This window comes from Pygoscelis adeliae, unplaced genomic scaffold (genome assembly GCF_000699105.1).
Source record: "Pygoscelis adeliae isolate BGI_AS28 unplaced genomic scaffold, ASM69910v1 Scaffold186, whole genome shotgun sequence".
Classification (NCBI taxonomy): domain Eukaryota; kingdom Metazoa; phylum Chordata; class Aves; order Sphenisciformes; family Spheniscidae; genus Pygoscelis; species Pygoscelis adeliae.
Window position 1 is genome coordinate 7,712,962 of NW_008825071.1, and position 24,489 is coordinate 7,737,450.

General features: G+C 42.0%; 1 protein-coding gene across 1 annotated transcript in view; it reads right to left on the reverse strand.

The window, feature by feature from the left end:
* CD83 (CD83 molecule) overlaps positions 1 to 3,958 on the reverse strand; it is a 15,587-nt gene extending 11,629 nt beyond the window's left edge. Inside the window, 3 exon segments of the mRNA XM_009326554.1 lie at positions 1,778 to 1,990; positions 1,993 to 2,087; positions 3,931 to 3,958. Of these exon segments, the coding sequence (XP_009324829.1) occupies positions 1,778 to 1,990; positions 1,993 to 2,087; positions 3,931 to 3,958 (336 nt within the window).
* Between the last annotated feature and the right edge of the window lie 20,531 nt (positions 3,959 to 24,489).

Consider the following 24,489-nt stretch of genomic DNA (forward strand, 5'->3'; position numbering starts at 1 on the left):
TCCTGTTTGCTGCCCAGCCCTCCCAACTGCCACTGAACTCAGGACATGCTTCTGGAGGATCCCCACGCTTCAGCCTGCTGAAACTGTTTTTGGTTTTGCTGACTTCCAGCACTGGTTTGGGGGAGAATTTTCAGGGATTTAGTCAACCTCTCTGTCTGTTCCTCCCCTGCCCCTTACCACTTCTGCTCAACTCCTCCAGGTCCACCAGACTGCATGGTTTGCCTGCAGTGAGCTCCCTGCCCTGCCTAGACTCTGTGGGAAACATGGGGCCTTAAATAATTAGCATGTATCTGTATGGAAAATACATGTCCTTATCCAGCTTTTGAAGCAGAAAGCAAAAGAAGAGTAAGTTGACAGCTATCCCAGCTCTCGTAGTAATGTTCAACCAAATGCATTATTCTCTCCTCTCTGTCTCCAACCCGCACTTAGTTCAGCATTTTGGAAAAAGAAGGAGACTATAGTTGGTGCACTTGCTGATGGGCTGGTAGCCAGATGTTCAAAACAGCTCTTTCAGAGTAAGGTACCTCTGGGTTGCAGTTGTCATCTAGTCAGTAGGCAGATGCTCATTGTTGTACCAGCACTGAAACTCAGATGCATTGCAAGTTTCAACCAGAGAAGCCCTATCTAATAACACAGTTGGTTTACTGTAGGGAATAATTTTAAACCTGTATCTGACCAAACTGCTGGGGAAGCCAAGGCTGTGACTTTATGTTCTGGCAGAGATAAATTAACAGGTTTCACCCACCAAAAATAGGGTTTTTTCCCTTCCCTTCTACTGCTCTCCCATCACATGGGAAAGTAATTCAACTCTGTAACCCACAAAATCTTTATTCACAGATTGATTTTCCACTGTTACAACAAGCAATAGTGAGTTGACTTAATAGGCAACCAGAGGACCCCCAGGACTGACCCATGGTAAGCGGCAGGAGTGTATGTCTGGGAGTGAGGAATGGGGGAAAACAAAACCTTCCTTTTTTTCCTGTTAATTTGGCTCACGCCATAAGCTGAAACTATGCACTGATATGCACATACACGGTGCCATACAGCAAGTCAACAGCCACTTCTTCAACCACTGCCTCTCTTTCTATGAGAAATTTCATCTTGAAAGTGTTGAACAGGACTTTCTGCTCGTTAGCCGATTGACCCTTGTAGGCCTCCCACAAATAGGGGGTGAGCAGGGCTCTCCTGCTTTGGAGATGGGAATTCTGAACCAGGGCAGCAGCCAAGATTAGACTTTTACTTCATGGCTGCAACGAGATAAGTCAGAATTTCTAGCTCTCCACCAGCCTTCTGCATACCCTGCCCTTATGCCCACCTCCACTAGCCAAATCTTCCTAAAGAATAGCAAGTGCTTCTTTAGTTCCTCTATTTCAAAGAAAAAATCAGCTCCTGTTTGGGGAGAGATTAACCAAGGCACAACATCACTGATGTTGCAAGGTTTAAATACCAGTTTTTGCTCTGAAGAAAAATCCTGGAAAGACTCCTCTTTGGAGCGGTATATGTACGTGGGGCATCACCTGAATTCTGATCCCTGGAAGCCAGCAATAGTTAGAGAGAAAAGCAGGTGAAGAGCAATTCAGGGATCACGCTCAAATAGTCTGTCTACAATGACATGGAAAATGCCTGTTCTCTGTGATCAGCTCAAATGGCTGCCTTATCTCTGCTGCACTGAGAGGTAAATGCCTCTTCATAAAATAAACCCATTTTGTACAAGACAAGCCAATATCAGGTAGGAAAGCAAAGCAGACTGCTCAGGTAACTTAGGCTTTTTTCTTACTTTATACCAAGATGCTGTCTGGTAGATGATTGAGTTGTTCCGAAGAACTTTACAGGGCAGCAGCGCTTCTTCTGCACATCTCACAGCAACATCTGGGACCGCCACAGAAGCCCCACTGATCAAGCACCAAACTGCAAAGCACAGGTACACATTGCCTTTAAAAGAGATTGCCTAGGTAATCTTTCCTGTCTTCCCAAAACATATCCCCACAAAATAAACGTGGAAGACCAGAATGAAAAAGGCAAGGCTTCCCACTTACCATTGCACAGGATGATGAGCAGAGCGTAGACTACCGAACACATGGCTTTTGCTGCTTCAAATCACAGAGCAGCAACAGTGTGCCTCTTCACAGGATGGACTGTGAGAGCAGAGTGAAACTGCTACTGCTTCTAGAGTGGTATTTCTGGAGGCAGACTGGGGAATCCCCCAGACGGCTTATCTTGAAGTTCCCCGTCACAGGGAAAATCCCTACGTGTAGGAGCCAGTGCTCCTCCCATTAAATCTGTTAGGTCACTCCCATTTCTGCAACTGCCTGCACTGGTAGCACCTCACCTCCCTTTTTTTCTTTTTTTTTTCCCCCCCTCTGTGTTGATCTGAATAGAAATAAGGCTGATTGTGGGGCACTGTGAAGGGCATCAAAATCAGCACTGAAAGAATCTCTCTCTTGAGTGACAAAACACAGGGGAAAGGGTTTGTCAGCCTCCCAAAATCCCCTCTCAGCCTTCTCTCTGCAGCTCTAACAGAACAGTGTCTGTGCAGAGGTTGGCCATATGAAGTGACATTTCTGAAACCACATTTAAGCCCTCACGTCATAATGCCATGAGGACACTGTGACTTGGGTCTATGGGTTAAGCAGGAATTTACAGCATGGCTGAGCAATACAAACTATGTTTCTGTAGTGCTACACATGTAACTCCCCATGTAGGCACTCATGATGTAGAAGCAGCATCTCTTCTTAGTGTATTTTGTAATTTTCAAGACAAGCAGGGGCAGCTGGAGTGACATAATTCTAACAAATTATATGCTGGAAAATTTCCTGATTAAAAAAAATCAAGGCAGCTCCCAGAAGAGGAATCATTTGGACATCCCCTCTAGATATCTGAAAAAGAAAAAAAAAAAAGAAAAAAAAAAGCCCTTTCCTTGTGATCTGTAAGGGCTGTTTCCCCTTGGAGAATTTTTGAGGAAGTCTGAGGTTGATCACAGAGGCATTTACAAATCATGAAACTCAGAAAGTTGCTGACATGTTATTTTTGGAAAACAATTCTGGCTGCTGTCTTTAGGCTACTGAGATCACAACAGAGAGAAGCCATTTAGGAGGGTTTTTTCTGAGTTTTGATGGGTGGAGAGTGTATGGTGAGCCCCTTTTGAAAACCAGGTTCCTGGAAGCCACATCAGGCTGGGCACCCTAAAGCCAAATCACCTCTAGAAAGTTTTGTGAGGAGAAGTCAGTTTGACAAGTTCTCAGCATGCAAAAGTCCAACTCAGACGAGTGAATGCCGTGGGTGGGTAACACTTTCAGAAACTCCAATCTGTTCTGTGAGGGAAGTCAGACAGCAGTCTCACCAGGGGCCTCGCTGATGAAATAAGCTACTTATTTTTAAAGCTTTTTGCTTCTATCTTCATTGGCCGACATAGTAAATATAACAGGCTCTAAGCTTTATTTTTCTCAGTGTTTTCTGGTTTCAAGGACCTCAATCCATTACTTGGAAGATAGGTACAAGTAAAATGTAAATCCCAGTGGATCTCTCTAGAGGGAGAGAAAATCCTGAACTCTCACTTCTTTCTCCTGTGTGAAATAATAGAGTCCTTGAGAAGACAGAAGTGAGGGGGGGTTGCTGAAGGAAGTCTTGGAGAGAAGAGGGCTCCAGTTAATATATTTCACATCTGTTCTTCACTAAAATGATGGCTCTCCTGCCCCCATGAGTCAGTCACACATCAAGCCCACCTCCAAGAAGGGCACTCAGCTTTCACCCAAGTGCCTCTTTCTGTGAGTCCTGCAGAGCTACATGTTTACCCTTCATAAACCAGTCAAGAGGCAAAAACTTTCTCTACCTCCCTTTTCATTGTGGGGAAACCCCCAGTGAGCAAACCACAGTAAGCTCCTGCCCCTGCTGTGGGTCAGCCCACAGCAATCTTTCCCAAAACGGCCTGACCAGATGTAGTCTGGAGGGGCTGCGGCATGCCTAAGGCTGAGGTCACAAGTTTGCCCACACAGAAGTGCACTGAAGGGTAAGCGTAAAGGGTCAGGCTTCAGTTTGATCTGGGAAATGTACATGCCACACACTCTTGCCAAGGTGATGTTAAACAACATTCTTCCTCAGTTAAGTTAAAATACAGGAGTCAGGACTCTTAAAAACACACAGATTTTCCCTCTAGGACAGGCATAGCTTCAAGCAAAACAGCCCTTTTCCTCCAGAAGTATTTGCAAGCTCAGCTGCTGTTCCACAGCACAGTATGTGAAGCAAGAGAGCAAGATATGAAAAACAAAAACTGAAACTCCCTTTGCTGGGGGAGAAGAAACCATTTTGCTTCTAAACTTTCCCTGGCTGGGATTTTTTCTTTAGGGAAACTTTGAACCAGGCTGTACTTTCCATCCTAACCTTTAATACCTTTTATATGATTTCAAAGGGCAAGCCTATTATCTCCAGAGCCCTGGAAGCTGCTTCGAGTTTCACTCCAGTGCTGAGCAATGGAAGCAATAGGAGCTCAGCAGGACAGGTTCGGGTGTGGGAGTGAAGAGGCAGTGATTGCCCGTCAGCCTTCTCCATGAGAAACAGATCCCCATCTTTGCAGGGCCCTCAGGAACCGCAGGAGCTGCACGGTTTTGTGAATAAGTGGAAGTTTAACACATTGTTCTGTGGACCTAATGAGACCTGCTTTCCTACAGGTGTGTCCTATTGCCTTTTCCTCTCCTTCCCTCGCCCGTACCACTCGCTACACCAACTGTAAGCCCTCGATCTCACTGGGCAAAAAGCACCATCTGCTCTGGTGAGTCCAGAGCTGCACGTGATGACTGACATTAGCAAGCAGCGTGTAAAATGGATACGTTCTGCCTACCTTTCCCTTAGCAAGGGCATTTGTTTGGACCTCTGTCTTTGACCCAGCTGCTGATTTTCATGAATTTCATAGGCACTTAAATCTCTTTGAGCCCCAATCCCTCTGTCAGTTTGATAGAAAGCAGGTTCAGAACATACTGGCTGATAGACAGCCAGATGGCATGATCACAGAAATGTCATTCTCTGTGGGAAATGAGGCTAGAAGCACAAGGATGTGGCATGGATTCATGGGATAAGGTTAAAAAGTCAAGAGTGTATATTTTTTTCAGTGTTGATAGAGTCTTGAGAATGCTGTTCGTGGAATTGTATCCTTTTTCCTTGAACCAGGTAGGTACTGACTCCCTCAGATACTTGGGTAGTGGATTTTTCTAATTTTTTATTCCAGTGTGTGGCTGCAAAAGATATGTAAGATTCCTTCTTATTTCATGTATTTGCCCCTGAGTGCCAGCATTCATCAGGAAACAAAGAGTTTAAAAAAACCCAAAACCTTAGGTCTCTACAAGGAGTACAGAGCTCTCCACAATGAAGAATCAAAGGTTAAGACAGAGGTGTCAAAACAGCATTTAGCATTTCTGGCAAGGCACAGATTTTTCTGTATTGGGATATGATTATCAAATATCTGTTGTTCCACTGCGTTTAGGTTCCTGCTTTGCATAAGGTCCATCCATGTGCCTCATGTCTATTGCGAAGCCACTGGTGAGGGGGGTGTGTTTATTTATTTTTATTATTATTAATCTCCTGTGCAGCAATAAAAACTGTCTGATACGGTTCAATCGACAAAACCAGGAAGGCGTTTGTTTTATGTTTTAGTAGACAAACGGTTTTTAAATAATATACTGTGTGTAATGTGGCACTGTCAACCAAAGGAACAGTGACAGAAGAATCCACAGCCACAAATGCAGAGTAGTCATGTATTTTGAGGGGCCCAGCAGAGCTGTAGTCACAGCGTTTACTTTCCTGTCATGCTAGGATCTCGACGCTCACCACACCAACAATTAAAAGCAACTGAGAGTTTCCAGATTGCAGCTAATGAGAGGTACGTAGATTACTCACAAAGAGGAGTTAGGAAAGTCTAAGGACAGAGTTCTCTTCTCTGCCTCTTCATGGCAGATGTTGGGTCAGGGTCTTGCCCTGACTGTTTAAACAGTGGCAATCCAGCAATACTGAGAAACCAAAACACTGGAACTATGACCTGCTGGGCAGCGCAGAGCTTTGTGCTACAGACTGTCTCCCTCTGCCAGCTCAATAAATAACACCCAATTAATTATACACAAACGGCCACTCCTTTGAAACGCCTGGGCTTTGAAGTAAGCTGTTTAAGATGTGCCAGCCCTGTTTGTCAAAGTAGTGATTAAGCATACTCACGTAGAAATTGAAATGTGACCCAAAATACAGACTCAAAATGGAGGTATCCAAAACCAGAAGCCTCTTTACAAACTGTTGGCCTGGGAGTTTAGGAATTGCCTTTAAGCAAACAGGAGCAAGAACTTATCCCATGTTTATACATGAAACTGTAAGAATTGGAATAAGGCTGTACTGAAGCTCCATCTGACCATTGTGCACTATCTGGTGACCCGACCATGCACACAAACCAACTGTGCCAAGCTGCGGCCCCTCTCCTCGTGCCTCCAAGACCTCTTGTTGTGGAGTGGGGGTTTTTTATGCCTTCCCCATCTGAGGTCTCACTGAGTCATGGGATTTCCTGATCAACTTCCCCCACCATCCCCAGCAGCAGAAAGAGGAAGCCTGGTGACGGGGTCCTGGTGACTGCGGGGCCTATATCCATTCCCTTTTCCTCTCAGCTCTCCCAGCACAGCACCAGTGGGCACTCTTTGCCGACTCCTTAGATGCCTGCAGGGTGGCGTGCCCTGCATCCCTCTCTGGTTCCCTATCTGTACATTCCTGACCCTTTGACCTTGATCTTCCTCTCTTCTCTCCTTTGTTGTCCCCCGCAATCATTTGGCTTTCCCCAGGTCTTTCAAAGAGCGTAAGATCAGTGCAGGCATATACTGACACTTCAGCAGAATACTTGTTAGCCTGAAAAGAATTAAGGCAACTGGCCCCTACTATGTGTAATAACTTTGTGCCTTCACCAAATTGTCTTCTCACCATATGCCCTCTTTTCCAGTCCATTTATAAATAGGTTAAACAGCAGGAGCCCAGGAACAAAACCCCTCAAACATCACTGGAGACCTCCCTTAAATGTGAACGCTGGGCATTTATCTTCCTCTTTTAATAGGTTATTCACATGAAGACTTCTTCTCTTGTCCCATGGTGCCTTAATTTCTTTCAGAGCCATTACTGCTGGACCTTTATGTCTTTGGAAATTGTTGCTGGGATTCTATATGGCTGACCTTGTTGTGGTTTTCTTTTAACTTGCCAGAGTTTATGATCCTTTCTATTTTCCATTCTTGGACACAACTTCTATTTTCTGAAGAAAGGCTTCTGCTTCTAATAAATTCCTTTGTCCTGCTGTTAGCCATGTCAGCTTTCCTTTTGGTCTTTCCAAAGTCTCTGTCCGTACACAGAGGCTTAGAGCAAATGTACTCTTACACGTTACGTTTAAATAGTCACTATGCAAACCTAGCCTTCAGGCATCCATTTTAGTTTCTTTTTAACAAGGTTTCTTGTTCCTATGTAATTCTATTGTAGTTGGGGGGGGGTTTGGCTTTTGTTCCCTAGGCAAGAATGTTGAGCAAGGGCATTTTGAACCAGGTTCTGCATGTCACTCAGGGCTAATAGGAAAGTTTTCTCTTCTTTTGTAGGCTCTTTCATGCAGCAACACTATTTTCTTTTTCTGCAACATCAATCCCTGATGTGACATTTGCCCAACATGCAGGTGGGAAATTGATATCTCCTGTTACTGTTGCATTTCTTGCCCTGTCAGCAACTCTGATCTCCCTCAGCATGTAATAGATACAGACATTTGATCTAGCCCTGATATGGTATATTTCTGACTTAGGCCAGGAATGTCAGGCTATATAGGTTTTCAGCTGCTTGTAAACACAATTAGTGTGTTACTTTGATTTGGCACAAAGCTTTCTCTAATGCATGTTACCTCTTCTCTACTGCTGCTGCCTCCTCTGTCTTTTTTTATACTTTGTACCCTGATTCTAGAGCACCTGATCAATTGTCTTCTTCCCATCAAGTTTCTGATACACATAGTACGAGACCATCCCTGTTTAAATTCAGGCATTTTTGTTTCCCCATCTTGTTTGTTAGACTTCTAGCATTTATAAAGAAGCATCTTTTCTTTTTCTCTCTCTATACTACGGGATTCTTTTTGTTTGATTATTCTTCATTCTTTCTTTTTAAGTTTCACCAAATTATTGTTATTCACTGGAGGATAAAGTTTTCCTGACTTCCTGCTCTGAATACGTGCCATCCTGAATTATGTTTTAGCACTTGTCAGCTTCTCCCTTCCTTCAATTAAAAAAAAATAAATCTCCTAACACCTTTTTAAGTGCCATCACTGGTTTCATTTTTGTTTACCTGAATCTGACTACATACGATACCTGAAGAAGGAGCCATTCAGATACCTAAAACAAGGACACAGGCAAACTCCCCCTCTGGCAGATCTCCTTTTACATCACCCAGCAGCGCCCGTTTGGACCTGCTGTGATCCCGCAGTGAGTCTTTGGTTTCTCTCTCACTCCTTGTCACTCACATCCGGAGAGGGTAAAGTGAGAACAAAAAGCACACAGTATAAGGGATGCTGAAATAAATAGCCGTTGCTAACTATATATTGTTACATTGCTTTGCCCTCAGGTACGCTTTGGGTCTTCCTTTTTTTAGATTGGAAGGACATTTTACAAACATTTCAGTTCAACTGCCCTGAGCACAGACATTCCACAGGAGTCAGAAATGGTGACTTGGAAACAAGAGACCTTATACAAAAAGCACTGTTGGGTTGAAATATGTTCAGTCTTTTTGGTTACATTTCTTCTATATACCGACATTTGGTCCTTCATTCTCCTTTAGCTTTCAAAGCAAAGATCTACCACCTGAGAGCTCCACACTCGTGGAAGAAAACAAGACTCAGGAGGCAACAGCAAAACTGAGAGCAGCAACACCCAACAAGGACTGTGAAGCACCAGGTGTGTAGTCGCCACTGGAACAGCAGCTTCATGGGATGTAGCCTAGGATGGAGACCAGCCTGTCTGGAGATGAGGGACCAGGACAACTAGACAAGGGAGCACGCTCATCTGAGTTCCCATAAAGTCCCTGGGAATGACTTTCTTCAAAACAGTAGGATACTGGGCTCTCCCAGACCTCAGCTCCCACACCTTCCCTCTTTCCTTCAGCCCAGGGCTCTGCACACGAGCTGTTGTCAGCAAAACCTTTAGTAACCATGCTGATGAACATAAGAGATGGAAAGGGGAACCACTGTTTCTTGAGGGGGAGGCTGAGGAAACAGGTGACGTGTGGTGGGAGGATGAGCAGTGAGAAATGGAGAAATGAAAAATAGAAAGTTTTCGCTAGAGCTGTGACAAATATAGCTCTTCTAAGTGTAATGGAACAAGACGCAGAGCAGGCAGAGACAACTTGGTGGCCTTTTAAAAGGGGAAGGAGTGACAACTATGTGAAGATACTAAACTGACCTATGTCCTGAGGGCCCTGACTCTCAAGCTCTGGGGGTTCACGCTGAGGTGATTTTAAGATGGTCCAAGTTGCCCACCCATTGCCACAGGTTATTGCCCCATCACTGACTTGTCAGAAATAGCAGTGTGCCCACACCATAGGCACCAGACTGACATATTGACTTAAACTGAGGTGACTGTGGCTAATTCAGTTCACTAGGATGTGGACTGTGGTGGCCAAGAGATGTCCTTCTTGATCCCTATCAGGTTTAGTTGAATAGGTGACCAGCTGAAGTCAGAAACCTTCTGAGCCATCACAGCCTAACCTGACAAGCACCAAGAACTGCCAAGAGAGCACCAGGAGAGCCTTGATACCATTTTAACCCATTTGCTTGTCTTTAGACCTCCTTTCCTCTGCTTTTCACAAACTCCTTTGTTGCCCTAGCTTGCAGAAGGCATTGGAGAAGGTTTACAAAAGCCCCGTAAGCTTGTTCTTTTGGTTTGTTTTCTTTCCTCTAGGGAGCTGAATGACAGACTGAGTAGCACAGGCAGGATGTAATCCCTTGACATGGTTCAGAGAAGAGCACTGGTAGTTTTATAACATGGCTGTCAGGGTGCAGCGAGGGCCAGGGAGAAATCCCAGGATGGCAGGGCAGGGTCTGGCAGCCAGGGCCTGTCCCACCGCCCTGGCCACGGTAGCCTGAGCAGACGCAGTCCCAGCCCTGGGCATCTGGCACCTCCGTGGGGGTGGGAATGGGCCCATGGCCAGACAGGGCAGGGCTGTGGGGAGCTGGAGACCAGCCCTGCTGCAACGTCACTGGAGCAGGGATTCACAGCCCCGGGGGGCTGAAATGGGGTCCTGGGCTCTGGTCACGGTGGGGGTGGAGCCCTGGGGGGCTGAAATGGGGTCCTGGTCCCTGGGCAGGGTGGGGGGAGCCCCAGGGCAGCTGGGGCAGGGACAGGCAGGGCTGGTGGTGCCCTCAGGCCCCGGACAATGTCATTGACCGAGACCGACACTTTTGATCATCTCTGCTCATATTAAGGAACTACAGAGAAAAACCTACTCCAGCAAATGAGTTGCAAAACTAAGCTTAATCCACTCTAACCAAAATTCACTATTGTTACCTTGGCCATGTGCTCTGATAACCACAGTGCACATTATCACTGCAGAGCCAAAAAGATGTCAGCCTTAAACTTGGTGCCAGCTTTGCACTGCTTCTAGAGATTTGGTTTAGCTCTGACTACAGCGACCCCTGTATGTGCTAGGAGGGGCTGCTAATGAATGGCAAGTATATTCTCCCACAAGAATCACAACTAATGGCTCCTGCGCAGTTAGATAATCAACCATTTAATAAAGGGTGAGCTTCTACCTCTTCCCTTCCATGGGGAGCATTAATGCATTATTTTCCCCTCCTTAGCCACTTATTTCCACAAAACTGTTAGGAATTTAATATTTTTGAAACCACTCTTCCTCTATTAATCTTAGCTGAAATTGCCCAATGGATTCAAAAGTTATTAGGAATAGCTAGATGGTTGTATGGCTGTTGACAGAGACAGACACAAAGCATTATTGTATTAAGAAAGCACTCAAGTTTATAGCAACACAGATTTTTAAATCACGTTAACATCCAGCAGATAGCTACTAGTATGAGGATTATGTTTAATTTCTACACAAGTCTGCCTCACTAACAGCCTGAGAAGCTAAGGGAACTCAGAAAGAAGTGGCCATTACTTAGACTTCATCCCTTGATGGTCTTTTCTGCGAAGGAGTTATTGCATGGTCAGCACTTGGCAGGAGAGCTTGCATAAATACTCTTCAGAGACTAAAAGTTTTGCTTTGCACATCCAATTCCAGATCTTTCAAAGCTGCAGTTATCATCTTTCTCCCCTCCAACATTTTATAAATTAAACCCCCCCTCACTCTGTCCAATTCCCATGTTAGCCTTTCCCTTCTTGTACCTTGAGACTTGAAGGAGCGGAGGTTGCTGCCCTTACTGATGCTGAGCTTCTCAATAGCTAAAAAGCCTTATTGCTTTATGTGAGTATTTCTCAGGGAAGTTCAAGCTTTAGACGTAAACATTTGTGACTAATTTCTCCTTAGGACTATTTAAAATACAATGAGATCTACATTTTATATTGATCTGAGCTTTAGTTTACTTGTTCATGTGTTTTTGAAAAAGAACAGGTGTTGCTTGAATGTTTCCTATGGGGCAGATTAAACACACTCTAGAGAACACACCTGAGCCAAAGGTCAATCTTTCTCAGCAAGCCAGCCAGCAACAAACTGCTCCATGCTTTCCCAACTTTGGTAATGAAGGCTTATAAAGCAGACTGCAAAGAAATTATTTTTATTTATTTTTATGTAAACTTTTACAAAGTATTGAAATATATGTTTGAAAATTTTTGCTTTAGTGGCCTGCAGAGGATAGCATCTGGTTTTCTACCTACAGTATTATTTAATTTGGAAAATTCCAAGTCTGCCAATAAATTGGTCTGGCAGCTTTCACTGCAGAATTACAAGTTGAGTGGTTTCCACTACCAGCCAAGCCTACAGTTCTGCCTTCTGAGAAGTATATTTCTCGCAAGACTTAAGCTTCTTTCCAATTAAAGTCTGAAATGGCTTTGTCATATCTGTGGGCCACTGTACTCTTACTGAAAAGCACCTCATTTAACTAATCTCACTGCCGTTGGCTTTAAAGTGATGGTCTTCATGCCCAGGACAAGCACTCTGTTTCTTCCATGGGAGGCTTGGTTACCTCAGAGCTGTGCCGATTATGTCAGGGAAAAATCATCTCTTCAAAACTCTCCATGCTGGCCCTAAGCAGAGCAGTAAAAACAGGTTGGTGAAATAAAAGCTGTGATCTGTCACCATGTATGGCTAGGAGGAATTACTGAAAAGCTCTTGTGTTCCCTCCTCACCCTCTGAATCGGTCTGGGTATTACAGCTTAGTCTATGTATTTCAAAAGCAGAAGAGAAATCAATGTTGCATGAGCGTTTAAAATGTCAAAACCACGCAAACAAGCAGTGGGTGCGTCATTTGTTTGTGATGATCTCTACTTGCAGATTATTCTGTAAACTGTATCTTAAGCTAAAACTCCAGTTTGTTCATTTTCAGAAAGGGACTGGGCAGTTTTGGGGGGGATGAAGGGAGAAAGTAATACTTTTTTTCAGGAAGAACTTTTTATTGCTACTCATCCAAAGACAGAGCAACTGTTAGCTGGTCAGTTTGAGTGATTTTCTTAAATGAAGGTGGGGAATAACAAGTCACAGGAAGCGTGGCCATATGTCCAGGAGAGAACAGAGCATTTGTCTCCTGTCTATCTAAAGTGGCCAACTAAAATGGCAACTTCCTTCAGCAAAAAAGCAGTTATATGAATTTAAAAATACCACAAACATTTCAGTACATAGCTACATATGCCATGGAGACTGAGACATTTCCTACTGACAGTGGAAGCAGAATGTTTATATTATAAATTATTCTTGATGGCTCTGAATGATAAATGTCAAAAACAAGTGATCCTGCAGGGAAATCTATTCTAGCAGAATTCTAAATCTGCTCTGAAAAGCATATTCAGCCTGAAGAAATTGATGGAACTGATATTTTGCAGAAGCCCTTGGTTTTCTCCTTTCATCTACAGCTTCTAAATACAGATCTGTAATATTTTTCCCATGAGTTTGGAAGATCTGAATTTCTCCTGAGATGACTTCCTACCTTTTTCAGCCACCACCTCACCCTCATTACTTATCTGTCCTGATATTTTACCTTTCTGAAGTTTTGAATCAAGGCGTTATCCTTGTGAAATGTCTGGTCAAGCAGTTATAGATTACAAAAGCTCATGTTTGGGGCTCTTTATCTGGGAGAGATGGGAGGTGAGAAGGACCAGTCAGAGAAAAGGGCTTAAGTATCTCTAACCTCCGCTGCTCTCCTTTATTCTCTGCCTGAGAAATAGTTGCACTTCAGAATGAGTATTACAGAGAATTTTTTTTTCTTTCTTTTCTGAAGATTTCACTAGTTGTAGTTGCTTTAGGATTCCCCAAGGTGATATCTGAGTATAAATGATTTCTAAATTTTTATTAAAAATTGATGCAAGAGAGAGCAGTGAGAACAATATTGGGATCTTGGTCTAAATTCTGCTCAATTTCTGTTTTTCAGTTACTCTGGGTATAAAATGTGAAAAAATATAAAAGTGGATAAATTGATTTTGTTTCAGAAGTACATGTTTTATTGTCCAGTGTAGAAGTGGATACTCCACCTACAAAAAAGAAGAGTTGTGAATCTGCACCAGTTGTTGAATCTTCACTGGGATTTTATTTTCCACCAGTTTTCATTTCCACATTTCATTTCCTTCCTGTGGCCCTGTGTGCCGTGTATCCAAACCTCTGTGTGACCAAAAGCAACGATATGTGAGCCATGCGGTTTGACGAAAGAAAAGGGGAGATGGGCTGGGGGCCCTAGATCCAGATAATCCACCAGCAAAGCGCCCCAGCAGCCACACGCTTAGCCTTGGCACTGCGCCGCATGCACTTGCCGCTCCCGAGTGAGTTGGTTTAGTCGAAGAGGCCAGAGCTGTGCTTCCACCGTCAAAGATCAAGATCACTGATGGGTGCAAGTGGTCCCTCTGCAGACGCTAATGAAAGTAAGGCTACAGGCTGCCTTCCATTCTCCAGGAATTCACGTAGGGGTAGTTAAGTTGTTGGAAACGCACCTTTGGTTTTTTTGTAGTGGAAAAACCGGCGCTAAGTGACAGGGTAGGAGATGTCTGGGTATGGTGGAGGATTCCTTCTTCTTTAAGTGAAGGGGGAAAAAAGACATGCAGAATTCCTATTTTGGTGAACTGTCTCTAGGTGGCAACAACACTCTGTGTAGCCTTACCAGAGGCTAGTCAGGCAAAGACTGTTTAATGCTGCTTACATAGAGGCAAAAAATGATAGCATTTTCAGTACTGCTTCTAGAAAATTTTCCAGCTGATTGCACCAGCTGCACATTGCTAGAAACATTTCCAGATTCTGTCGGTTTTCATTGTAATAGAGGACCTGGTTTTCAACACGTATTTTGAATAAGATGCTGCATGTTTCATTTTGTAGGCATAATACTGCAGGTGTGCAGAGGAAAATTAGCAAACTATTCTCTTTTAGTTTTCCTGCTTGGATGGGCAATCTCAGGAAGCGCGTGTATAATCCTGATTTGTAATGATCCCCGTAAAAGTGCACAGATGGGTATGTACAATTGCAGTTCTGTAGCATTCACCAGCGATGCTCTTAAAATGCCACTTCATCAACTCGTCAAAAAAAACCAGCCACACAGATACCTACAAAATGCTTGCCACATCTTCTGTGTAAAACACTGTATTATCTGCCAAGAGATTTGTAATTCCCTATTTCATTCCCTCTTCACTACGTACCCAGCTTCCTGGGCTTAGCAGTAGATAAGCAAACACTTGCACAATATAAAAATTTTTACAAGTATGATGAACTGCAGTGTTTTACCATTTTTCTCAAAAGTCAGTTTCACTGTTAACTCCACTGACGCTTGAAATATTTAGATCTGTTATTGATGTGTTCATAGGCATAGGGAGAAAGCAGAGAAAAAAATACTAGTTTTGATTACCAGTTGCAGCAAAGAACTGTCATTGTAACCATACTATATACTAATAATGACCACAAAAAACCTTTCAAGTGTGATGACATGATGTTTGTAGCAAGGCCAAAGTGTCTGATGGCATCTACAGGGTATGATAAACTTATTTATTACTCTGCCGAAGTGACAAAGCTGTGAAACCCTGTGATTAAATCAGCTGTTTTGTATAATTGACCCATTCACCCACATTTTGTCAATTAATCTCCTCTGGGGCTATTTCCAGGATTTCAAACCTCTAAGCTGCTTTCAAAGAGAAGAACTGTCCTTTAAAATGTAAAAATGTATCACGTGAAAGCAATTTCTTTCTTTCTTACCGAAGTGTGAAATTTCCCTTTAAATGATACTGAATCAGGTTTCCAGATTTACAGTATTCTAAATCCATATCTTATAATCCTCTATAAACCTTGTAGACTGATTTTTTAAAAATAAATATGTATAAATGAATCAGGATTTAGTCCTACTAGGAATATATAAACCTATCTGGGATGAGAGTGCCCTAAAGAGGAAAAATAGAATTCACTAACCTTTAAGATACTTTGTGTCAAGGTACTTTGTGTACCTTGTGTACACTTAATTTTATTAGTTTTTCTTCCTTTCAATTAAGCAGTAGTTTTACTATACATTTTTCAAAAGGTGGGGACATGATGGCAAAAGTAATGGAAACACAATTGGAAAAATCGGTTATGTCTATGACATATTGCCCAAATACATATCATAATATATTGTTTTTCAAGTTTCCTTGTGTTAAAAAGGCATATCTGTGTAAAAACAATGCTGCTAATCATGGTGGGTGTTTTCAGTTGTATTCAGAGATACCCACACTTCATATCAAGGTCCTAGGACCCTCACTCAGACGCATGTACACCACCCTGAGAGCCGAGGTGTGAGAGTTCAGTACACCAGCACTGAAGACTCATTTCGGACAGGCCCTGAGAACCTTCTCAACTTGTCTCCCACACAGCTTGAGGAGACTTTTGATAAAGTATCATCATGTATAGCTATCATAACACCCATCCCGTACTATCCATGGTAACCCTCAAATGCAGAAACTGTGGCTATTCATTACAACCACTGTGGCTATTTTTAGGAGTCATTCACCTTGTGGCATCTGAGCTAGACAAGGCTTCTCACATCAGTTTGTCTCCCCACAGGTGTCCCACGTGCCACCTCTGCTTTCAGATGTTAGTAGCCCTCATTTCCCTTATATGCCCTGCATGCTCATAATTTTCTTTCTGCTTCCTATACAAGGTGTCCCATTCTCTCTATTCTCACGCCAGAGTAGGCTCATCTCACACTCCTTAGAGGTGGTATTTTCATGCCACGTTCCGCATCTTTTCCCCAAAAGCTTAGCCTGCACTAATAGTGCCTGCACCATTTTTTCACCCAGTCGCGCTTCTCCCATCAGGCTGTTATCTGGTTCTGTTCCCTTTCTCCCCTCTCCATACCAATGCCTCTGCTGATCCTTTCACACATTGCTTAAGCTGTGGTTTTCTTTCTCCTTCATGCCAGATCTGTGTTGCACTGTGGGACTCCGTACTAGAAATCCACATTTCCTCCATGCCAGAAGCTCTGTGTGTCCCTTCTAATTTTCGTTGCTCCTCCTATTTCTTACTCCTTTCTCTTCTTCTCTTTCTCTTTCAAGGTGTCAACATTTTGATCACAACTGGGTTATAGGGCAAAAATAAAATGAGTCCCGTATTGAGACTAACATGTTTTTCTGCCATCAGCTAGCTCTTTGATCAACAGGAGTTTAGCAAGTGCATTGCAAATGCTAGCTGTCCCTACTGCAAATGTGGGGAAACGCGTTGCTTGCCAAGAGCCCCATGGGTTTCCAGATACTGCTGGGTAGAACATATGCTAGCAGCTCACCACGGTCTTATCCAGTATTGACATAGACAAAATCAATGTGACTACAGGCAGCGAGAATTAAAGTTGTAAGGACTGATAGCTGCTAAATCATGTGTTGTTTAACTCTTCAGTATAAAACTCTGTGGGGGTCTGTATCACCATTCTTTACCCTTTGGGCATCCCACCACCCTAGTTTTCACCCACATCAGTGAAGTTTTTCCCAATGATGATTGAAGTGCTCCCTGAAACTTCTGAATTGGCCCAGTAATCAAAAGCTACCACATCATGCCTAAGCTTAAAGTGCCATGAAGTTGTAAAAAATAGCCTTGTCTGTTCAACCAGCCATTGAAACATGAAAACCGTAAGTGACATGTCAGATGCCAAGTTATGTTTTAAGATGAGGCATCATGTAATAAAAATAGTTTTCAGAACATTGTTATTTGTTTTGGTTTGGGTTTTTTTCTCAAATAGGGTCAGACATTAATTTGTACAGATTAAAGCATCTTATTTTCTAGATGAAACTGTCTCATGTTTGCAATGAAACAGTTTGTCACTGTTTGGGTGCAATACGAAATGTCATTCTCTACAGTACTACCAGCAGTTCCAGATAATCAACAAGGGAAACAATACAACATTCAAAACAAAACTGAATGTCCATGTGTCCCATAAGTGTAGATTCCATATTTTTCACCCATTGAGGAAGTCACTCCATTCCCTGTTGATACTTAAGAGCTGTATCCATTTCAAAATAAGTTTCACTCGGCAAAATAGTTATCGCATTTTCAGGAGCTCTACCTTCTATCAGCTTTACCCAAATTTTATTTGGCAGAGCACCACCATCATGGAATAGAATAGCTGTTGGTGGCAATGGCACAAGACATCTCCAGAAGGTGGTATTTGGCTGTTTGCACGTGATTCTCTTTCAGACAGCTACTCTATATTTCCTTCCATTTGACAAGTCTCCACTGTGATTTATAATTCTAAATACAACCCTAGTTATTACAGATGAATTGGAAAGTAAAGCCTCTCTATAGTCAATCTATACTATACTCTATCCACAAGCTGTAGAAGAGTGAAGACCTAAACCAACCTTAGTAGACTTTTATTGATGATACAAATAAAAACAGATTTTACGTTTTGTGCTTATCAGATAAATCTGGAAATGATGAAAAGTGGAGTAAAGGAAGACTCCAAATTAAATGTAGACTGTACCAGTTGGCTTCTTTCATTGATAAATAATATTTTAAAACTGTATTTTTTTTTCTAACCAAAGCCTACCTTTCTGAAACTCTTCCCTTGTCCTCAAATTCACTTCAAATCCTGGAGTTACTGCCTCTTCAAAATTTTTGTTCTGTGTTCACTTTTCACATTGGTTCTCCAACTGACTTTTACCATAAGACAATTTAAGGATTTTTTTTCCACAAGGCAAGCAACATTTAACGTGAGAGTTAAATTTATTATATGCAAAACTGGTTTTAGGACAGTAATCATTAATTAATGACAAATCATTAATTCAGATATTGAAATTACTACTGGGGTTTACAGATCTTAGTGATGCAGGAACATTTATTCAACATTATTCTGCCTGCAGTGGCCTTCTTACTATATGCATCATTAACTTCTTTACATGCAGTTAACTGACAAACAAGAAAAGAATAAATTCAAAGTAAAGAGGAAGTTGACAGGAAAAGCTATAGTGTCTTTCTTTGGCTTCTCAGGTTTAGTTTTTTAAACCTAAAAGCTGCAGTGTTTGGTTTTCTTGGTTTCATTTTTTTAAACCTTAAGAAGCAGCAAACTGTGATTAGACAGGCTGTAAGCATTAGGGCTTCTGATATTCTTTCACAATGTAATTAACATTACCCTACCAACTCTCTTGTATCACACAGAATATGTATTTCCTCTGGGAACTAGTATACCTCAAGAAAACTAAGACGCTAGCGCATAATGTGAATTCTACCAATGTCATGCCACTGATAGACACAGAATCACATCCCAGGGAAAGTTGAGCTCCCATTAGATTGGTATTTTCTTCCTTACTGTTGTTTGGGGCAGGGGTTGGAGGTGTAATGGTTCATGAACATTTTTATGGAAATTCATCCCAGCTTAAAAAAAAACCAGAACAAAACGTTATATAGATGGTGTTGATGGCAAATGACTACTGAGATGCAATTGTTACACTTTTCTGCAGTTGCTTTAGCTGTGCCATCATGTTTCGTGATGTGGATGGGAAATGCAAAGGGAAACAGCCATTGCTGGTACCAAATTGCTGCACAGGCTCCAACTGTGAGCCAGTAATTGGTTTTTTTATGTGAGGCAAGAAAAGATGGGCACATTTTGAATCTGTTAAAGTGTAGTACAGGTTGGTCAATCTACTTGAACAATCTCAGGCTGGTTTAACGCACAAATAGCATGGAAAAACTGTTATTCCTGCGTACTGAACAGATAGCTTCAGCCTGAGGACTTGTTTGGATGACGTAGCTTATAAGAGAGTAAGAAGGTAATAGGTGTAGTAGTGCTCTGCAGTACTGGCATCATAATTCACCAGCAAATTTAAGCATGATTCAAATTTATATATAAGTAGGGGCTGTGTGAGTTATAAGTAGTTTTCAGTTGGCTGAACATCTTGGGATACATGTGGTCTTATCACATTATCTTTCCCAAGACATATGAAGTCCCTACTTTTTTTGCCAGGCACGTTTATTATGTTGTTGTACTGAACTCCCACTATATGAAAAAAGTATATCTAAAATGGGTGAATCTAATTGATTACGGGGAAAAAAAAACCTCCTAATGTCTCCAGTACGATTTTGGAGTTTTGTATGACTAATGGCTGCAAGGCTTGAGGTGAAAATTTGAAAAGTGACTCATTGACTGGGGATTGTAACATACTAAAATAATGGAAATGATCTGTCTCCAAAGTACCTAGCTTCTGTTGGTTTTCACCTAGTTAAGTTTGCATCTGTTTGAAGAAACACTAACGGTCACATACTCAATCTACCCCTGAGCTGGGTTAAGTATGAACCATACAGCGGGTTACTAGCTCCGGTAGTCGAGAGGTTTTCAGACTGGAATCAGATGGTGCTTGGCAGGACTACTTAGAGCATGGACCATACAAATACAGGACCACACCTGTCACATGGATGTGTCTTTAGATACCTGAGTCCCTAAAGGCCAGATTTGCAAATGAGTTTAAAAAGAAGGGTTTGCAGTTTCCCAGCAATGTAGTCCTTGGTGATGTGTGGAAAGAGAAACATCCAGTGCTGTGCAATTGGAGGCACAGGGTGTTTACTCAGGCACAAATGGGTGACTGGGGCGGGGGGTGTTAGTCCCTCCTGGATGAGAAAGTGAATCTGCATATCAGATGAGAACCAGTATCATCTGTTGTCCTAACTTCTCCCCTAATCACCAGCAGTAGATGCTTCAGAAGAAGTTTCAAGAAACTCAATAAATTGCCCAAAGAGGTAATATTAATGCTGTTAATGCTCCTTTCCCTGTCCCTCTGGCTTAATGACAGGCTTATGCATTGAAATATGAAGGTTTCTATCCCTTTACACGTTTTATACAACCTAATCCTTTCTTTAAATTTTATCTCATGTAACAGTGAATACTTTCACTTTAATAGCTAATATTTCCTTTCATCACTTTCAAATTTGTATCTTTTTAATTCCACTGGATGAACTCTTGTCTTAAATTAGGGAAAAGGTGACTAGAAATGCAGGATTTATCTTCTTTGTGCCATTCATTATTTTTTATAAAACTCTATCATGTCCTTTCTTCGTGCCATCCCTAAACAGGTCTAATCTTTTCAATTTTTCCAGATACAAAATTTTCTCTCTCAGCCTCTAATCGTTTGCACTGCCTGTCTCCAGATGCTCTCTGTATCTGCTGTATCTATTTTGCAGTCAAGTTCCCAGAACTGAACAAAGTATTCAAGGTGTAGCAAATAACCGATCTGTGGGAATTACAGTACTTCCAGTCTGATTTTTTCTTTCCCACTACCGCTTTGTTCAACACTGCTGTCCACTGAGCTTTCCACAGTACTGCCAGGATCTTTTTTTCTGAGCAGTTGCACTCAATTAAGATCCCAGTAGGTTGTGTGAATAACACAAAATACGCCATCCAGAGCTGTGCTTTCCTAGCATTAATCCCTTTGGCCACTGTGGTGTTTATTCAGCTACTTAGGTTAGGCTTCTCTTCACTATCTCTGAGGCTCTCCTACAGTAAGCAAAGTTAAATACTGGTATGCGTTCTGTACGTTGCCACATCATTTTACCCCTTTCCAGATCAGTAATATTTTTAACATGCCCTTTTAACATGTGTTTCCTTGAGATGCCATGTTGTCACAGGAGGCCTGTAAGTGTATACTGTTTCTCAGCAGGCTACTTCACTGCCTTGTTTTGAGTAGCTGTGGTATCTCAGCACGGCACTACATGGTGAAGGGCAGGCATGAGCCTGGCCATCTTGAAAGTCAGCCAGAGAGTAGTAATACCTGCTTTCCGACAGTTTTGAATGCTCAACAGTACTTTCTCTCCCACCACAAGTTTGGATAGGAGCCTTTATAAACCTCTGATAATTATTTTGTTAAATGATCAGCTGCAAGTCTGAATATATTTACACATATTTGATTTTCCTTATCTCCCAATGTGGTAGAAAAAAGGTATAGAAAGAGAAAGGCTGGGAATCCAAGCATGTACCCCAGATACCATGGATCTGGTAACTACAGTGCTCCCTCTCAAGCCCTCCTCCCCTCAACAACCCTTTCGTGTCCCTCACCCCTAAAAACCACTTCCAGCCACTGCCGCTGCTGCGGTGGCTCTACCCAGCCAGGGGCACCTCTGAGAAGCAGCCCGGAGGAGCAGCAGCTGGCAGAGCTGGGGAGGGCCTGTGCCCATTTGGCACTCCGATCCCTTTTGTACTGCTCTAGCTTTGTCTCTGCAGAACATCCAGAAATCTCAAGCAAAGGTTTAAAATACACATTTCTGCCCAAGTGGGGGGGAAAAAAAGAGAAGAAAAAAGAGGATATGTCTGAGGAAACACAATTGAAAGATAGCCCTGGGGAAAGCATAGTTTCCTTTTACAAAGCCAGAACGTAGGAGTTCATCCCCTATTTTAGCATATTCATGTTTTATTGCTTCCTTCAATTATCGTTTTGACTCATTTTCCAGGTTCCAAAGGCTCTAATTTCCAAAAGGACTGCTAGACACAGAAAAATGGTTTTGCGCTGCCTCCTGACAGAATTATTATTACAATTATTACGTTATTTAAAATTTATATTACACATATCTAAAAGGCCGCAATTAAATTAGGCCCCACTGTGCTCACCACTACCTAATGGCATTCCAGGCCCTCAGGAAAAACATTTAATTCTAAGGTAAACTCCTCAGGGCAGAAATTACCTACATTTTTGTTCTGTGGGAAAACAGTGCCTGGCACTGGTGTAGCCTAGAGGCTGCACCACAATCCTAATAATAATAGTAGTAATGATAATTAATATTGGTATTAAATATTGTTACTTCAATTTTACCACAGCTTACTCCCCTCTTTTGTTTTAATATGGTGTGCTAAGAATGCGTTTCATTCCTTCGATTGAAGCATTCCTTATTTAATGTTTCAGTGCTGTGCTAAGGATACTTTGCTTTGCTTACAGGGAACAAATAGTCCAATGGAATAAGCATTTGGTGGGATGAATGGTGTTTGGAGTGAGGACAAATGACAAAAGAGAGGGGACACCATCAAAAGCTGTTCTGCTCCACGTGAATGTTAACACTTATTCAATGTTCCACGATGAACTTCCTTCAGTACACCGAGTTACTGGAAAAAATCCTCCACGCTGAGAAAGACGCACATGTCAGTGCTGAGTCAGAAGCTGGCAATGGTCATGTCAGCACACATTTTTTTAAATGTTCTTTTTTTTTTTTGTCACCCTCCCCCAAGGAAGTATATGTTCCCTAAAAAGCGTTGCCAGAAGGCATTCCAGCTGCAGATTTTAAAAGTATCGTCCTTAACATAAACTGGGAGAAATAGTGACAAAATATAAAAACACAAAGGCAGGATAGCTTAGTGTTAAAATGTTACAAAATGTGATGCTGATTTAATACTTACTTATTTAATACTTACTGCAAGAGTTTAATAGCTTTTATTTTTCATTCCCCTCACTATAACTATAGAAATACTGTGACTGTGAACAGCCCAAGCATCAACTTAGCACGTTTGCAGTTAGTGCCCTACTTTGTAAATGCTATTACAAAAGTTAGGATCCAAATGACATTAAACTAGTTAAAATTAAATACATTTCAAGCATTTCGAGCAGAGTTTTAAAAAAAACAGTAAACACTTCACAAGCACTAGAACGGTGAACTGGCTAAGGCTCTCTTCTACAGATACAGGTGATATCCATCTACAAAAATGGCTCATCTCTGTCAGTAAAAGATCATCATAACCTTGATAGGAAAAGTAATCTAGAAGGCACAGATATCTGCACAATACTAAGACACATCCAATTGTGCCTGCCTGCGAGTCTTTTAAGATATCACCCAATTGTCTCAACTGCAGCTTCTGGAAATGCTATTCTTTACCTTCAGCCTAGAGAGGGAAACCTGTTTAGAAGTCGGTGTGTAAAACTGCATTGAAGATTAAAAGCCCCAGGAACACACAAAATAATATCACAACTCAGGTGCTTTGTATCAGTGAAGACCAGATAGTAAGTCTTTCCCATCATATCACTTCCTGCACTTCCACCTGGGAGAAAGTGCTATGAAATTCTTTTGTAAGAGAAATGAATAGGCATCATAGCAACAGCAGTGTTTCTTACTGTCAAAACAATGACCATTTCTTTTAGCAACATTTGTGTCGCTAAACTCCCTCTTTTCTAAATACATCTTAAGTTAAAAAGCATCCTTACCCTTCCAAAAGGTTTTAGAATATGAATTGCTTTCCAGCTTTCAGTTTTTTTAAAGAACTATATTTATTATGAATATTATTACTCCATTTGACTAAAAGGATTAAAGCATTCTTTTATATACAGGAAAAATGAGCAGAATTTCTCTTACACTGTAAGATCAAGCATGTGGCAGATCTTTCACTTCTCTAATGTTACTCTTTCCACCCCAGAGCAAGAGAATTCGCTTTAAGGTAAAACAAAAAAATTAATTCAGCTCTGCCATGCTCTGACTGGATTTATCTTTTTTTAACTCTAGAATTAGTATTTAGCATGCAAATTAGATAGATAAATACATAGTGACCTCCTGTCTTTCGTACCCAACCTTCTGCCTCCCTCATTTGTGCCATCATTGTCATTTGGCTGTGTTATGGTCTGCCAGCAGTTCTGCTGTAAGTCGCGTTGTTTTGTGAAGAGCCCCTGTGGGGGGTCTTTCTTGTCTTTGGCAAACTCTTCCTAAAGAGTATTTTCTGCAGTGTGTCAGCAGCTCTTGGCACAGATTTGTCAGCTCACAGTGACTTGCAGTGCTGATACTTAATAGTCATCCCCTGTAGCTTAGCAGTGGCAGTAGCTGAGATGGATAATGCAGCCTGAGTTGCACCTTGCATGTTGGGTTTCTTCTGTTTGGCAAACTGGGAAGGGCAATTTAATC